Genomic DNA, 19,155 nt, shown 5'->3' with positions numbered 1-19,155 from the left:
GTTTTGGTATGGCCAACTACATTTATTTCCCAAATTTTGAAAAGCAGGTTTATATTACAAAACTAACAGAATACTGTGTGCCTGTTTTTTCAGAAGCAGGTGAATACTCAATCTACAATATTCATTTTGCAAATTTAATTTTATATAACAGAATAATTAGGGGTGACTATTGGGGCCAATTTTGACTATTGCAATTCTACTGATATTGCTGAAAGACTATTGCGATACTATTTTATTGCAAGTTACTATTGTGATACTCTTGCAATAGTTATTGGCCACCATGTTTTATACAGTAAAACTACCAACTGGCACTGTTACACAGTGTAAGACACAGCACTGTTTGTAATTGCTGATATACACATATTTCTCTAAGAAATTAAGAACTGAAGATAAGAGAACTAAATTTATTAATAACCTCCCAGACTTCTCAGTCCTTTATTGTAGTTTTAAGTCCATGAGGTTAATTACTGTAATGGAGACATAAACAACTTCCAAGGCGCAAATGCAAGCTGGCTCTGTTTCTTGGGTTATAAATTATTATTTCTATATTTACTAAAATTTCAATATCGATTGTTGAAGAAACTATCAGCGACTGTTATTGGATCCTGACTTTTCTATTGATGCATACTACTGGGACACTCAGGATCGCAATGCATCAATATTTCAGTGTATCGTTACACCCCTAAGAATAATTACCCTTCAAGTCTTGCCAATCCTCTATCCATAATAAAAGCAAGGGGTTTAGCTAGCTCCCTTTTTATATGACCGACTTGTACATTGCCAACATTTTTCACTTTGATAGCATTTATATCATAACGATTCTGGGGCTCCCTCTCCAATGCAACCATTTCTTTTTTGTTGACCTGAAATTTAAACATCATTCTTTAACAAAATTGCTACACTTCATTTTAACATAGAATGCTGTATAAAGCAGCCTGACTAAAGATTCTATGTGAAGTTATTTAATATGAACTTTAGTCATCGTAAATTCAGTGAAAAAAGAAAGCGATTTGATGAATTAAAATACTGTGAAATCATTAATATTTGTGGGGGACTAATTTTCATGGACTTCGTGGTTAAGTCAATCCACGAAATTTTATCCCAACAAACAAGTAAAATTCCCATTCATTTTGTGTTAAAAAGTTGAAATCCACTAACTCATATCCCCATGAAATTGTCATAAATTTTCTGTGAACATCCCTCTGAATAATAAGTGATGCTGCCCAAATTGAATGATGGACAAGTCCATTTTAGAAAGTTAGCAGGGAAAGGTTAATAATTATTCAGAATAATCCATAGAAGTGTTGCTGACTTTAACCAAAACTAGAGATGCTTTTGAGAAAAACGCATGTCTCCCACAACTGCCCCTTAGATGATGAAAAATGTTAGTTTCTCTACATGTTTTAGACGAGTGGATCCAATTAGATGGTCTGGATGAGTGGATCCAATCAGTAATTCAAGGGCCATAAATGAAAAGTGCCTGGGCGGATTTGGCTAGTTATCGAACTTGGGTAAGGTCTTATGGCCAAACACATTTTGTTCAAGTTTGGTGAAGATCGGATGAGAAATGTTCGACTTAGAGAGCGGACAAGAGTAAACAGACGGATTTTTCCGGTAATTCAAGGGCAGTAACTCTAAAATGCCTTGACTGATTTGGCTAGTTATCGAACTTGGCCGAGGTCTCATGGTCAAACACGTTTTGTTTAAGTTTGGTGAAGATTGGATGAGAAATATTCGAATTAGAGTGCGGACAAGAGTAAAAAGGCCGATTTTTGGTAATTCAAGGGCCATAACTCCAAGACGCCTGGACCGATTTGGCTAGTTATCGAACTTGGCCGAGGTCTTATGGTCAAACACATTTTGTTCAAGTTTGGTGAAAATCGGATGAGAAATGTTCGACTTAAGAATGCGGACAAGCTTTGTGACAGACACACACACACACACACAGACTGGAGTAAATCAATATGTCTCCCACACCACTGTGTGGTGGAAGACATAATAAACAAGGCAGAATTTAACCAACATTGCCCTCAGATCAAGATTGAATTTAATAAATTTCCTGACAGGCAATGCATAGTCATACTTATTTATTGTGATTTAGAGGAGAATACTCACAGTTCCTGAATAATACTGCAAGCCCACGATATTTCCACGCAGGGATCCAAAACAGATTTCGTCATCCAAGTCATCACGACCCATTTCATCATCATCGTTATCATCAACCACTGACTGACTTGCCTGTGATGAAGTTCCTAGTATCTGGTCCCTCTCTAAAACCAGGATAATGTTTTGAAATTTTAAACATGCAGAGGATATTTGTTTGCTTCAGTGCAAGATCCAAATATTTTTCACAGAGTGATCACATGCTGCAATATTTTCAAGAGTGGCATAGGTGGGAGCGAAAATCTAAAATCTTGAGTTCACAAGTGAAAAGGTAATTTGATATTCATGTAAAACAAACATATTTTCTTCTTATTTCATGTGTTTTCAATGCTTTAAACAGACTGATATCACTTTAGACCACAGAATATCACACGCAACCTCATCAATTTAAGGGCAAAATTTTTGAAAGTCACAATCTTTATGTAAGAAAGTTTGATAATTCTGTGATATTTATAGGTTTCTTATACATTTAAGAATGATGGTGCCTATACATTTTATTTGTTTATTTATCTGTTGGATCTGAAATGTCACACTGACAAAATTATTGGGTCATATGGCACACTGATGGTGGAGGAAGACCCAAGGTACCCCTCTGCATTATTTCATCACAGGTAGGCATCTGGATAGAAGCAATGAGCTTCCTTAAGCCAACTGGATAAAAACCCACATCGGTGAGGGACAAGTGATTCGATGTCAGTGACTCCTGTACATTTTAAGTCGATGCAGTAGGTATGTATGCATAATCCATAAACTTGTGGTATTTTAAGTACACTTTGGATAAGAATAACCACAGGAGTCTGAAATTCTATCAATAAGACCATAGAAGTCTATCTTTACAAAAAATACCCCTATATATATAAAATAAACACCAGGAATGAAACGTCAAAAACCCAGGGTCCCCTGAAAATACGCACGGAACACAGGGTGATCGCAATTTAGCGAGCGTAGTGAAGAAATAACACTAAAATACACCTACCGCACTCGACAGTATTCAAATCTGATACACTTTACGAGAGTAATCAGACATTTTCTGAGGTTTTCTGAGATTTTCAGCTGTCGCCGAAGCCATTCGCTGACGTCACAACAATAACAACAATATCCCGAACAATGTGGTCACCGCAATATGCATACTCCCAAAAAATGTCATCCAGTATTGGTGACACTACATCGTCAAAAACAGATAACTGTCATTGTTGAACAGCAAAATGTCCCACTAATTTGTTTGTTTGTGCTGCAACAATGTTTTTTCTGCAACCTCTTTTACATTTTATCGGCGTAAAATTGTTTACAAAGCGTCCAAATAACACCGATCAGCTGACTGAATGGTCCTGTGATTTTTCCGATAAATTGCAACCTGTTCTGTGGTAACGTATAACCAGTCAGTCAAATCTAGCGCTAAAAGTCTCGTACCCGTTCTAGTAATAAGGAAAATGCGATACGCAAGCAATTTTTTATTGGGTATTAGGAATTTTACTTGCGTTTTACTTGCACACTGTATGAATTCAATTGTGTTTTCTGCAATTTTAATTGCGTAAATACGCAGCTTATCTGGAGCTCAGACATTGTCTTGATGAAGTGATCATTTCACCCAAGTTTCAAGGGGTTAAGGAGATACAGAGCAGACATAAAATGGAAGGCTCAAACCTTTGACCTTGAGTTGTGACCTTGACCTTGAGCCAACATGGCTGACTCATGAGTTCTTCACATTGTCTTGATGAGGTTACAGACGGAAGGACGGAAGACTGAAGGATGGAGACCATTCCTATAACCCCGTACTACCCGTGGCGGGGTATTAAAATCCCTATGAAAAAATATAAATCAAGATGTTACCAAGCAATGCCAATCGATATCGCTCTGCCAGCATCTGATCAATGAAAGAGTCATCTTGGTCATAGTTGTATTTGGGAAAGCTTGAACCCCACGACCGCCTTTTCTTCCAGCCCCAGCTACTACTGTTTCTCCACCATCCACGACCCATTATGTTTCTGAAATTAGAGGAAAGGTTACGTGAAACAGTAAAATTAACAAGAGGTCTATGCAGGATTGTATCGCTACATGACCTAGCTTTGATCCAAAGACCATGTTTACAACGAGACTTCATTAAAATAAACATTTAGTCCTAGGCAATCGACTTGCACTTTCATGGTATAAGACCATTGACAAATCATGGTTCTATAAAGCTTTTTCCCTGGACAATACAGAATAAGTTTGGTAAAGACACAAACGTGGTTCAAGCATTAAGATTTTCTATTTCAAGCTTCAAATGGTCAAATGGAACCATCTGAACAAACTTGAAAGAGATGCTTCTGACTAAGTTTGGTGAACACTAAACAAGCATAAAAACTAGAAGATGCTTTTGTAGAAAAGCGCATGTCTCCCCCAATGCAGAGTCATATAGACAGGAAGTCAATAGGGAACAGGAGCAAGTCTAAGCGACACTGATGGCTGGCTGCAATAGGAATCATCTATTTGGCATGTCAAATCATCCCACAAAGTTTAAACATTCTGGGCTAAGTGGTTCTCAAGTTATGATCTGGAAACTGTTTTCCATGTTCAAGCCCCTGTGACCTTGACCTTTGACAGGGTAATCCCAAAATCAGTAGGGGTCATCTACTCTGCATGTCTAATCATCCTATACAGTTCCAACATTCTGGGTCAAGTGGTTCTCAAGCTATTGATTGAAAAGTATTTTCTATGTTCAGCCCCCTGTGACCTTGAATTTTGATGGTGTGACCCCAAAAACAATAGATGTCATCTACTCTGTAACTTCTATCACCCTATGAAATCTGAAGGTTCTAGGTCAAATAGTTCTCAAGTTTTTGACTGGAAATGGATTTCAATGTTCTGTTTGTTGCAACCTTGACCTTTTATAGTGACCCCAAAAACAATAGGGGTCATCTCAGCATGCTCAGGGCTCCAGTTAAGATGCGTATTAGCCTAAATTATGCTTTGAAATAAAGCATATACACATGTCTGATAATATTTAAGCCTATAAAAACAGATAAGAAATAACAGAAACGCCCGCAACGACTTTACTAGCGTAAACAAAATCTGAATGGTCTAAATGCTTTACGTAACATGAGCACGGTCAGCATTAATTCTCCTACATAGAACGTACACACGCATTGAGTGGTACTCTATAGACCTATATTAAACTATATTATATACTCAATGCGTGCGTAAATCAAATAGTTGGGGAAACAATATTGACGGTACGGTAGTGTATTTTAAAGCAAATTTGATTTATTATAAAATATTAACTTATGGTGTGGAGTAAACAACAAAATGTCTCTAAGAATGTAAAAAGTGAACAAACACTCTACAAATCTTTAAACCAAGAACGATCCCCAAAACATAAAGGTATATTGAATATTTTATGGAGTAGTAGCAAGTGTTTTAAGCCAAAGCAAGCCAAGGGTGATAAAAGCAAAAACTAGAAATGCTGAACTGAAACTGAACTGTAAACAACTTCATGGGTGTAACACTCAATAAAGATGTTATAAAACCGATTTCTGTTTTTTTTTCACATTTACAAATTTTCAGGATTAAATTTACTCCTAGTAAATTTCAGGTTTTACCATTTTACTCATTCACAAAAATTAGGATGAGTAAATACTCATAGGCCAATTAAATTATCTGAAGCCCTGTCATCTTATCACCCTATGAAGTTTCAACATTCTGGGTCAAATGGTTCTCAAGTAGCTAACGGAAATGGATTTTCATGTTCTGTTTGCTGCAACCTTGACCTTTAATACAGTGACCCAAAATTCAATAGGGGTCATCTACTCTGCGTGTCCAATCATCCTATGAAGTTTCAAAATTCTTGGTCAAGTAGTTCTCATGTTACTGACCGGAAATGTTTTTCCATGTTCAGGCCCCTGTTACCTTGACCTTTAATACAGTGATCCCAAAATCAATAGGGGTCATCTACTATGCATATCCAATCATCCTATGAAGTTTCAACATTCTGGGTCAAGTGGTTCTCAAGTTATTGATCTGAAATGGTTTTCCATGATCAGGCCCCTGTGACCTTTACCTTTAACGGAGTGACCCCAAAATCTAAATGCGTCATCTACTCTGCATGGCCAGTCATCCTATGAATTTTCAACATTCTGGGTCAAGACATTAAGTTATTGATCGGAAATGGTTTTCCATGTTCAGGCCCCTGTGGCCTTGACCTTCAATGGAGTGACCCCAAATTCAATAGGGGTCATCTACTCTGCATGACCAATCATCCTATTAAGTTTAAACATTCCGCGTCAAGTGGTTCTCAAGTTATTGATTTGAAATGGTTTTCCATGATCAGGACCCTGTGACCTTGACCTTTAACAGAGTGACCCTAAAATCAATAGGGGTCATCTACTCTGCATGATCAATCATCCTATGAAGTTTCAACATTCTGGGTGAAGTGATTCTCAAGCTATTATCGGAAATGGTTTTCCATGTTCAGGCCCCTGTGACCTTGACGTTTGACGGAGTGACCCCCAAAACATAAGACATACCACTGACACTACACATAGCAAGATCACAATAGCTAGGCTAGTTAAGCAATAACAGACTTGCTTCAATGCTCAAACTTCAAAGAAACGATAGACCTTATAAAACTACTGGTTTTTTTGGGTGGGGGGTGGGGGAGTTGTGAAAAAGTTAATATTTTTAACCTTTTCTATTATTCATGTAGATACTCAAAGTAATGAAATATGGTTTTAAATTATATATCATAAACACTGGAGTATTTCATTTTGACAGCACTACTTTCACTTTCATTTCGCAATTCTTGCAACATTTTGAAATATACATCTTTTATAACATACCTGGATTTAGAACGGCCCAAATCCCCGAGTAGTTACCTTCCATTTATAGTTATTAGTCTTTGTTGTCTGCATTTATTACAAAGGCAATTTTTTCAATGACTTCCGGTTCCGTTTTATGTACAGTCTGCAGACTGGTCGTCTGCATGGGTAACAGAGCATCCAAAATCAGTCACAGAAATTTGTAAACCGTGCCAACATGTTTCTTTTATTTCCTTTTCGATTAGTAAATGTATATGCAACTAAAAATTATTTTTTAAACAGTAAGGAAGTGTAAAGGTCGACAAGTTTCTGCGCAGAGTGCAAACAAAAAAAAAAGAAATACTAAAGCCAGTGCGAGTACACGGCGAATGATGTCACTGTGACACCAGCTTCCCATAAACAGGCCTGGGATTCAGTCAAAATCCTAAAGCCTGAAAATCTACCTTCTAAAGCCTGAAATCAACTTTTACAGTAGTCATATAAGGAAATTCTGGCAGTCAAAAGCCTGAAATCAGGACCAGTCCTAAATATCACAGGGCTGCATAAATTTTGCAAAGTATGATATTCGCTGTAACAGGTATGACAGGGCACTAGACAAACATTGTCAGCAAGTCTGGTGAAGATCAGATGAAAACTGTTCGACTTAAGAGAGCGGACAAGGCTAAATTCTCAGTTTTTCGAGTAATTCAGGGGCCATAATCCAAGAGTGCCTTGGCCGAGATATTATGCCCACAAACATTGTCAACAAGTTTGGTAAAGATCCAGTGAAAACTGATCAAATCTGACAGCAGACATTCTTTAGATGCTGACCGCCCACCTGCCGCCACAGGTGTTCACACAATACGCCCTGCTCTTTCACAGACAGGCGTATAAAAACAAAGAAGTTAAAACAAAAATTCACCCATGGTTTCAGTGTTCCCAGAAACACTCACATGGGGGGTTAGTATTTTCATCCCCAGAATGGTACTTTGCACCCCCAGTTGTGGAGACAGCTGATACATCTGTTAGTGAGGGAGTGCAAGAAAAACTCAGTTTTCACCACAGTTTCAAGACAACTTTTAGCGCTTACAAGAAGTTATTATTATTATTATTATTATTATTATACCAGATTTGTTAAGTGCCCCTTTCATATGAATTATACCTTGAATTAAACATGTGACATATCACAGATATGTAGGAAAATCACAAATCATGGCATATGCAATCATAAAACTGAAACTGAAAGGTAAAGGTAAGTTTTATTTACCGTCACTTGGTGAAACAATTTAACATAAGCTCTCTAGAGCTTTTCTGCGACCCTATATTAAGAACAGTGAAGTGAAGTGCCAAATTCAATTGCGGGAAAACACATGTCGAAAGGAGCAAAGAAACAACATTGTTTATACAGCTCTCGTTGAGAGCTGTACGGTTTCTACAACTACCTGAACTACATGACAGTTAAAACCAAGGTAGTGTCTAGCCATTCGGTAACCGGACGAGTAGCCTGCATTCTAGTCCTCAGGGGATTTTCTAGTCGTCCGGTAATTGATTTCTTAATGAATAAGTAATGATTTTATATAGTTTTAAATGTTATTTACTTAAAATATCAATACTTATCTGATTGTTCAGTCGATTAAATGCAAGAGATCGTGTTTGTTTACAAATCCGTTGATATTCTGTTTTTAGAAATGATAAAACATTGATCGCCGAACGTCCATATGCTATTTTGTAAAAAGTGATGTTTTTTCTAACAGCCTAAACTTTAATTTTTAAAACACAAATTTCTATATCTTTTTTGAAGAATGGAAAGCTTAAAAAAGGCAATGCATTCATTAATTTTGACTATGATTATTTCAAATTAAAATGGATTAATTATGAACGCCTAACTACTGTTTTTCTTAAAAGTTTTGAACATCATGCTGCCGCTTTTGAAATTAGATGTCATTTAAAACAGTAATTCATTAAAAAATATTTGAATACTAAAATATGAAAATTGAAAGTTCTTCAAAACTGTTTTAATTTTGAAAATCCAGTGAAAAAGTTATTAAAATTCAAAAATTCCGATCCCATAAAAGCCTCAAGATGAACAGATTTTAATAAGTGACGTCACGTCGATTTTGCCATTATTGAGATCGGCAAACTTCCATCAGCTGAATAATGCAGTTATTTATCGTAACTGTTTATTGTATGTATTTACACAAACTTTTGTTTACAGATAAGTATCGATATCTCAAGTAAATAACATTAAAACTATATAAAATCATGTCCTATTCATTAGGAAATCAATAATTTACCGGATGACTAGAAAATCACCTGAGGATTTGCTAGCCCTCCGGTAATCAGACGACTAGAACGCAGGCTAGGCATCTTATATCTCACCGCCAGCAATTTGCTGGTACCTATTTACAGCTGGGTCGACTGAGGCAATCGTGATAAAGTGCCTTGCCCAAGGACACACCGCAATGGGAGTAGCCAGGATTCGAACCAGGGGCCTTCACCTCCGTAGGAAAGCGTCTTAGCCCTCTCGACCAATGCGTCCATACTGAAAAAGTCATGGACGCACAGACGGACCAAATTATCGCGAGCAGACTAATTGACATGCGTAACACCAATACAGGCTCCATATATACTTTGTACCTGGGAGTATAATAATACTAACCAATATTGTAGAACACCTTTAGCATACGATAACGTAAATTGACAGATACCGCAATTTTTTCCGCGGTTTTTCTGGCGGAACGGTGCATGCGAGAAAGTATGTGTAATAACTGATGACTTCGTCCTATATGGTATAAAACTGTCAAATTATTAAAGGCAATATCATACTGAAAATGAATATTTTTTTTTTAAATCAAGAGAGATATTTGCATTTTTTCTTACTGTACTTCTTTTTATACAATTTCAGTCAAGACTTAATATCTTAATGCACTTAAACTTGAAGAAGAGCAGATCGGCATCATAAGCTAGCTCTATGACAACACAGAGGGTGTTTCCCCACATGATAAATACCATAAACTGGCATAGGCCTACCGTAGAAAAACACAGTCATTGAAGTTCTCTGACCATATATTAAGAAATCAGATAAAACATTGTCAATGTTGACCACAATCAATACGGCCTTGTCATGATGCCTTAACAACTAAATATATAATATTCATGAAACCCCTTTCCGACTGCGGAATACCCACGAAGCAATGTGAATCATGTACAGTCCAGCTCCAACCTTGTCCCTATTTAAAAAAGTTACAAGAAATTTTCATTGGTTGAAGGTATGGAAGGAAATATCTGGGTCGAGGATAACTTACATCCGAGAGCCAGATATTTTCATCCGTAGCTTCAACTAGTGATAGATTCTTTTTCTTGACTACCGTATTTGTCGATTATGAAACAGGAGAAATAAAAGAAAACTAACCCACACAGGATGCAAGATGAGTTCTTACAGCATCGCTGGCAGAAGCACGGGAACTTGAATCCCGTCTGCCATACAAGAAATCCATTTCCATTTCGTTTGCTTTTAATAATCGCACTTTTAACTTTCAGAGATGAAATCTTTCACACTTTTAACTATTTGTCACATGACTGGCGCCTTAGCAATATAGTCCATAATAATATGGAGGAAGCGGGTGTAGATGAGAGAAACATAAAACTTTTTTAAAAACTATTAAAGTCGTAAACAGAACCTAGGAAGATTCTAGTGCTATAACTATATGCATGTAGTTGAGTGGCGTCTTACATACGGAAACTGAAACGGACGCGAGTCATTTGTATTCGGTTCTCTATATTGACTCAGGAACGTAATTCAATATAGAATAATTGTTTTCATATGTCGCATTACTAATTTTGATAAATAAAAAGTTCTGTACGTGCTACTTTTTTTTGTCTGTCGGCAGTCACCATTAATTGTAACAAAATTTATTGGCCACTGCCCATGTGCAAGAGAAAAGGTCTTTCAATATATGATGTCAACGTTGTTTTAGGCATATCAGACTGCACCACGACTATTGATTCCTCAAATGGTGAGGCCTGTCCGTGCGAATATCACAAACATGTGACATATGATGTAATTTCATGCATAGAAAATTGTATAAAATAAAAAAAATATAGCTGATTAAAAGTAAATTTCAGATATATTTGTGTTTATACATAATACATTATCCCCAAAAATCATAGGTCGAGAATCTCCAGAAAGCCGACACAGTGTTAATGTGTCAATTAGAATCTTCAGACACGATGATGGAATCTATAGGAATTAAGAACCTTTGGAAGTAAGTGTTATTATATATGCGCTTAATATGTCTCACGTTTTATGGCGTAGTTTGATGTGGAAGAAACATTATAAATATTAAATTGCCATCATATAGAACAGTGCATAAGACACTGAATCCTGTGTACGTAAGGAAGAAATCGCTTTTCTGAAAGTTCCATGGGGCTAAGAATATTAATAAAAGCTACATATTTTAAATTTATTTAAAACAATGGACACAGCTGTCCAAATAGATGTTATGCATAAATACAGGGTTAGAAAAGCACCAAAGATAGAGTCATAAGGGAGCATGGGGAGGGGGAGTAATAAAAAACAGTATCATTCAAAAAATCTTTTCTACTATGTTCATTAATATTCAAACCTTTGTCAAATATTAGAAGAAACAATTATTTAAAACAGTATTTAGCATGAAATTAAGATATTTTATGTTCATAATTGAAAATGTGGCAGCCACATTTTAATGAAAGGTATTTATATGAGCCTTTAAATATAAGTGGTCCCAAAATTTACTCTTTTTCTGCGCTGATGTGAAGATATAACCATGTTTATATATACGTATTCTTTTGGAAATTAGTGAATGAAGCATGACCTGAAATCCATTATACATCTACCTTCGTATCAATATCCACCAAAGTCGTCCCGGTCTGGCCTAGTTCCGATCGAGGATGAAGGTCAGTCATCAAACTGATTCATAGTTAGTATGAACGCACATTATTTAAAGGTAAAATCAACGTCCTGAACAATACATATAGATATATGTTCACTTGTTCAGATAAAAGAAATTTCTTGATTTAAATGTCGGCCATCTGGTAAGAAAAACTCGTAATAAGTGTTTTTCAAAAGTAGGGGTTTCATACGGATATTTCATTATGTCGCGTTGGCGCGCGATTGGTCACATGGTTATGTAGCGCAATTATTTTGTTGTGTTGTCCTGGTGCACGCGCTAACACGTCATAACGAAACTGTAAAGGTTTCGTTGTGTCATCTTGAAACTATCAAATCTCCAGAACGAAACACTGCACGCAACAGCCACCATACGTTATATATGTGTTCCTTCACTTCCTATACTGCATATTCCGAAACCATTTCATTAAAACTGCGGATGCGCAGGCTAGTCTGGATTAATGCTGGTCGCAAACGCACTGTGTTGGTTTTCTCATGGCGCGGCTCATATAACAAGTGTCGCATTTCCCTGTAGCAGCGAGTCTTAAAACTCATAAACAGGCTCTTTCAAACTAAGCTAGCTATCCATTCTATTCATCAAAAGTTTCAGAAAACCGGTCAAACTACTTATAACATATCTTAATTGCAAGTTCCCAGCACTGCAGGGACTCGGGACAAGAGCCAAAACGTAAAATAAATCCGTCTGTATACATTTGTATACGGTTGTTCAAAAGCAAAACTTACCCCAATGTGCATCAGCGTATGCGATCTACCAAGATATGGTCAGAATAGTGAGATATTCAAAGCTTAAAAATTACCTTGCGACTTCTATGACCTGCCCTTACCTCAAGAGCTACCCCCAATTACACGATCTTGGACTATTACCCAAGACAAATACACATCCTGTGTTTCGTCGATATTGGGGCTTTGACTGGGCCGAAAGATTGTCGAAATAGTAAAATAGTTTTCAAGCGCAAACACTACCTTTTTAAGTTTTATGACCAAAGGTTTTCGATCTTCATCAGAACAAGTCAAAATGTTTAATAGTACTTCCTGAAATTCGAAATAAGGTAAAGGGTTGGCTTGCTTACCACTGTAATTGAAGGAGTCTCTCTAAATTCAAGCAAGTCCTAAAGACTTTAGGACTTGCTTGAATTTAGAGAGACTCCTTTTAAAAGACAAATGATATGGCAATACAGAAATGAGATGGCTACTCAATAAAGTAAGTGTCATAGTGCCTTTTAAATGTTGCTTCATCTGTCAATTTTTTCTTACATGAAAACCTAAGAGTACAATACAATGTTAGGGGAAAGAATGTCCTTTAGCTATGACATCAGCTCATTCAACTTACAAAAATAATAGACACAATTATATGTAATACATTACTTTATTTTCATTTATTAAAATGTACTTTTGTTTACAAAAAGGTGTATTCAAACATGCTTAACAACTATGACAGAATAATTACATGACAGATATAGCATAGAAGATGGGATCTAAAATGAAACAATACATGTGAGAGATGCAACAATGAACTGGGGAGACAAATCTACATTTAAGTCTGAACAGGGGAGATAATCTACATTGAACTGAAGAAGAGTTGCATTGAAGTTTCAGTGAAAAATCATAAAATTTCAAGCCAACAGCTAGAGACTTAAGCAAAGCAAGTATTGTTTGAGAGAAAGAAGTTTCTGTTTAGCAAATATGTCTAAATATAGTTCACGCAAGTTCAACATAAAACTTGTTATACAGACGTTACTCTAAAATTGCCAGAAATATGGAAGAAATTCAACATTATCTGAAGACAGAACAAAGCTTTCTGAAAATCATTGTAGTCTGATTGTGCAAGTATCAAATTTTTGTTCCAGGGGAGCAAATGCGTCTAAAATTAATTATTGTTTATGAAGAATCAGGTCCCCTAGAATAACTTGGTGCAACTTTGTATTTAGTTGAACTATAAGGGGTTGGGAGAGTCTTAAATAATAATTAAGAGGCATTTTTACTTCATATGCTTGTAATCATTAAAACCAGCCACAGCAGGCCAAAAACAGATCCCCTATCATACAGCAAGTATTAGATGAGTCGGCTACAGCTTGGGTTTAAAAGATCCGCAATCATTCTGCAAAAATACACTCACGGTATAGGTGAATATTGAACATACAACATTTAGTAAAATAATGAGTATCAAAGAACCAGGCTGCCAATGTTTGTGCCATCAAGTGTATAAAGTAATGAGCTATAAACACTTTTAAATTCAAAAGCTATATTAAAACAGAGAAATTGAAATTCAATGGTTTTTTTTTCTTTTCAGATTCTCTCATGTACATGTAATAATATCTTGTGTACATGTAATAATACCTATAATTAGTTTGTCAGAATAAATTTAGAAATAACTAGATCTTTTTTCATAGTCTTAAAAGTATTGGTGATTGTAATTTGATGTTTTCAATCGCAATAGTTACAAATAAAATAAATTAGAGAATAAAAGAAAATCTAATTGACACAATTAAATTTTGACAATAAATGACATTCTAACTGACAGAATTTCTTATGGGGAACAGATGTTTCATCAGTTACATGTAATCTAGAGAGAAGCTTTGAAATTAGGCCAAGGGTGTAAAAAGAGTGCAAGTTAAAAGAGATGACAAATGTAAGAATTTTCGTTTGGTGGAAGATGGAACAACACAAGGAAACTAGGTATACAAGGAAACGCCTCTCTTTCATTCCTCCTATGACCAGAAATTGCAATATTACTCGGGATTAACTTTAATACAAGAGGTTACTAAAAACAACAAATTTCATTGAAAACTAACAAAATCTTAAATAAATAAAGGACAACTAAACACAGGTAAGTACATAAAACAGATCCAGGTACCAGATCATTTTATTTTATAACACTGATACTAAGTGTTATCAAGTTAACTGTAAAGATAGTAACATGATTACAAGTCTGACCATTCTGATCTGTGCCAGGCTACTTAATGTAAGAATTATTTGGTAAGTACCATCAATTTGTTTCTTTGATTAATTAAAGTGTTTATCTGCTTCATATAGGTTGAATGTCAGCCTTTCAGTTATGTAATAACTAGTCAGTGAAAGGACAATGATCCTGCATTGTTATTTTTTCTTCTTTTGTTGTGTTAAATGTCAAATCAGTACAATTATTTTAACTTTGAGGGCTAATAAGCATGAATTACCAGAATTAATCAGCATTTACTTAAACCAAAAGTCTGTCATATATATTTATTAGACGTGACTTTCTATCTATATACACTTAAAAATATGTTTTGAATATATTAAATATATTCTTTTATGAACATAATAGCACTTTTGAGTATTTGAAAAAAACTCTAATTATATTATGATGTAAGTACTTGAGATAATGAATTAATGAAATAAAACATGCCACTTCTTATCTTTCTGCATTAAGCTTGTTTTTAAAATGTATCAATGTAAACACAATATTTTCATAAGGTGGACAACAAGCGTTTATGTTAAATATGTTTTGGAAAAGCCATTTAATCATATTTCCCTCCACTGTCCATGCATCTCCTAATAGATGTCTTGTGATGCATGTAAACCATACCGAACTCAACTGCGTGCACCAGAGTTACACAATGCCTAATAAGTCATAAATGTAAATTATTGTGAATATATGTGTATTTGGTTTATCAAACAAAGACATTTGCACTGTAAATAGTTTGCAAATAAAGCCAACCCATCATATACATGCAGAAAACTCTGACCATGAACACTGAAAACAGAACACTTAACTGTTGTTGTTACTAAATATAACTCTACACTTTAAATCTATAAAACTGCCGAAAATTTGGAAAGATTTTCTTGCTCTAGATTCGATACATAAAATATAATTTCACAACATTAATCAAAGGTATTGCTTGTGATAAAATCTATTCATAACCTTGGTTTTCTTTTTTTTTTTAAATTACTAGAGCCAAAGCAAAAACTAAATCACCAACTCATGCAAATACCTGTTAGAAGGCTCAGGTCATTTAATTAAATCCTTACTATTTATGCTTTTAGGTATCATGGTATTATAAATATCACATCATATTGAGATACCTGCCAGTTCCTTATTTTAAACCTTCTCCAAGACAGCTGGACCTATTCCTCAAATTTAAGAATTTGACCAAAGAGAGGCTTAAATAAAAGGTAATGTTGTAAATGTAATTTCATGTTGGTGACTCTAATTACACTGTTACATAGATACCCTTCATCAAAAAGAATATAACAGGACCATATTCTGTGAAAACAAGATTTCTGGCTTTAACGTAACCACAAATATTTCCAAATTTTCAGCAATTACTGAAATGCTATATATTGTTTTGACTATGTGTGAATACAACTGATACAAAACAAAATTGAAATGTTTTCTCATTTGGCAACTTGAGGGCTTTTTTTCCACTAAATATACATGTACATTGTGTATAAATACAATATTTGGTATAGTCTGTATTGCATCAAACATAATACCTAATAACATAACAGCACATTTAGCATTAATATAAAACATTCATAATATAAACTAGCACATTTACACACAACAGTGTTTTCATGTCTTAAAAGTTTGCACACTCTTAATTACATCACCTTCTATGTATTGGATTGTACTCATTTTTGAGATAAATAAAGTTTGAGCTTAACCCTGCTAAAAATGAACTGGTTTATCATTCAATTTAGGCAGTACCATTTATTATTAGAATTTCACTGTAAATTAACTGACTGAAGAGCCAACAGTGCAGACCATGATCAGCCTGCAAAGATGTGCAGGCTAATCTTGGTCTGCGCTGGTTGCAAAGGCAGTATCATTTGCTGCCAGCAGGCTAAAGGTCAATCAAACATGTGTCATATTATCTTTACAATTCATTAAAACACTGAAACAAAGCATAACAAAACTTAGTCTATTTGTATAGCATGTTTTCTTCAGTTCTACATGGCTCACTATGTAATTTAACCACTTAAGCCATTTGTTTTAACATCACTAAGGCGGCTCAAACGTGTTCAGCAGACTTTTTAAAGAAGTACACTAATTTCTTACTGAAAGGAATAACATTAAGTGGCTTGCACAATAAACTGCTCAGAGAAACTGCGAGCCAATATGAGTCATGCAGTGCTGTGTATACAGAGATTATTCATATTAAGTAGACATTGTACCATGTTCAGCTGTCCTGGGTTAAGTTGTTCTTAATATATGTAGTGCAAATATTCATTAATGAAGCCAAATATAATTCAAAGAAAAGCACAAGACTATACTGATACATCAGTAATAATTGCTACTGAAGTATGCCTGTTTACCGTAAATATATACGTATATATAAAATATACATCTGTAGATACCAGTACATCATAAGGCTATATGACGAGTTTAATATTTATAAATAAATAGCACATCACAATTACAAAATCTGATACTGGCTTATCCGTGTTAAAATCACTGCTTATCTTACCTTATACCTCCAAATAAGGACTCCCCTCACAAATTAACCCCCCACCCAACAAACTAGATTATCCAAAAAAAAAAAATTCTGACTAGTCTTGATATTTGTATTAAACACAGAAAAGACCAAAATTAGCTCCAGAGTTTACCCTAAATCCAAGCAACAATAATAGGTATTTAAATAAAAGTAGATCTGGAAACAGTATTAACCAAAAAATATTGAAATTCATTTGTATATTTTTCTCAAAAAAAAGTTCAACGCACCTTTGGAATTTTTGTAGCCCCCGAAGACACTTATTCAGGTGTATATTGTAAGTAATTGTTTTAACTTTTCTGCATCCAGTAATCTCTACACGCTTAAAAAGTATGACAATTTATACCATCTTATAACAAAGTTTCAGACACTCGTGTCAAATTTACAAACACACAAAAAAATTAATTCCTTCAACATACCCAGAGCTATTAATAGTAAGTACTTCTGCAGCAAAGCTTTATATATTGTCTTACTGCAACATGCGTTAAATCCAAAATCTTTTAAACATCTATGGTAATAAAAATAATGTTTCCCAATTTCAACACATGATTTCTTTGATAGTGTAAGTACTGATAAATGAATGATCCGTAATTACAAAATGAACAAGTGACTGATTTCTATAAGCTTTATACGTTTATAGTATAGAACTTGTCAATATTTCCCAGAATGATTTTTACCTATCAACTCATTAAATATCTATCAACAAAATGTTTTAAATCTATGATTTTGAATGTCATCTTTCGGATGGTGGCATTAGAAATATCTTTTGCTTTTGGTAATTGCTCCGAAAAAAAATAGGATGTACGCATGTATACTTTATATTTTTACCTAATGGTATATAAATCCGTGTGTGTACGTTTATGCACATTTGCAAGTTGCCTTTCTTATGTCTTTTATAAGACTTCATTTTATTCGGACTTCTGCTCTATTTGCATTTTTTTCTAATTTCTCACCGACTTGGCTGAGGTAGATAGCCAAAATCTGTTTTGCATTCACCAAACTATTTTCCTCAATCAAATCCTTTCTTCTTCATAGCCAAGCTCCAGGCAATATTCTTATTTATAAAACACTACACCTGTGTGTACCGATACCTTTTACCATCAGTACTACCATTTAAACGTGTAGTCTAAAATTCTTGCATAACCATGACATTTTTTCGTCATTCGTAACATGCCGTCGAATATGTCTAGTGGTCTTTTTTTCTGGTGACTATGTACACTAAATAATTTGAAGATCCTAGAATATATACATGTATCTCCTATCATACAAACACTTTCGCTAAAGCGTCCGCTCCCGCGCTTGCTATGTAAGGTTTCGAAGGATGAAACACAACTGCATGTATTGATTCGTCAAACTTTTTTCTATGTGCAGTTATTTCTTGTACACAAGTTTTACTGTCTAGATTCCACAGTCTTATTGAACAATCATGACCTACAAGAACAAAACAAAATTTTATAAACATTTATTCTACTTAACCCTTACCCTGCTAAATTTCTATATTGAACTTGTCCATCTTTCAATTTGGACAGTACCATTAACTGTCAAAAAGTGTGCATAAAAGGAGACTGACTGAATGGCGAAACAGTGCAGATCATGATCAGACTGCATGGATGTGCAGGCTGACCATGATGTACACTGGCCGTTAAGGCAGAATCTACAACAAACCATTTTCTGTTCATTGGTAAATATGCATAAATTTTTTAATCTTAAATCACTGTAAAATCTGTTAATTTCAATAGTTTAAATATTTTTCAAAATTGTACTTTTTTACGAGATAAAATTTCCATAATTTGATTCAATA

General features: G+C 34.9%; 2 protein-coding genes across 13 annotated transcripts in view; both read right to left on the bottom strand.

Moving 5' to 3' along the window:
- Window positions 1-9,689, bottom strand: part of LOC123539346 (helicase-like transcription factor) — a 47,873-nt gene extending 38,184 nt beyond the window's left edge. For all 5 annotated transcript variants that reach the window (XM_045323912.2, XM_045323924.2, XM_045323936.2 and 2 more), the window contains exons 1-4: window positions 9,595-9,689; window positions 3,994-4,148; window positions 2,116-2,270; window positions 697-863 (exon numbers count right to left, since the gene is read on the bottom strand). In XM_045323912.2, coding sequence (XP_045179847.2) covers window positions 697-863; window positions 2,116-2,270; window positions 3,994-4,141 — 470 coding nt within the window. In that variant the 5' untranslated portion in view covers window positions 4,142-4,148; window positions 9,595-9,689. The remainder of the gene's footprint in view (window positions 1-696; window positions 864-2,115; window positions 2,271-3,993; window positions 4,149-9,594) is intronic.
- Window positions 9,690-13,230: 3,541 nt separating this feature from the next.
- LOC123539383 (striatin-3-like) overlaps window positions 13,231-19,155 on the bottom strand; it is a 38,705-nt gene continuing 32,780 nt past the window's right edge. For all 8 annotated transcript variants that reach the window (XM_045323973.2, XM_045323953.2, XM_045323967.2 and 5 more), the window contains one exon: window positions 13,231-18,785. In XM_045323973.2, the coding sequence (XP_045179908.2) occupies window positions 18,616-18,785 (170 nt within the window). In that variant the 3' untranslated portion in view covers window positions 13,231-18,615. The remainder of the gene's footprint in view (window positions 18,786-19,155) is intronic.

Source organism: Mercenaria mercenaria, chromosome 1 (assembly GCF_021730395.1).
Source record: "Mercenaria mercenaria strain notata chromosome 1, MADL_Memer_1, whole genome shotgun sequence".
Lineage (NCBI taxonomy): Eukaryota > Metazoa > Mollusca > Bivalvia > Venerida > Veneridae > Mercenaria > Mercenaria mercenaria.
Note: the sequence above shows the minus strand (reverse complement) of the source record. Positions and strands in the feature narration are given on the sequence as shown.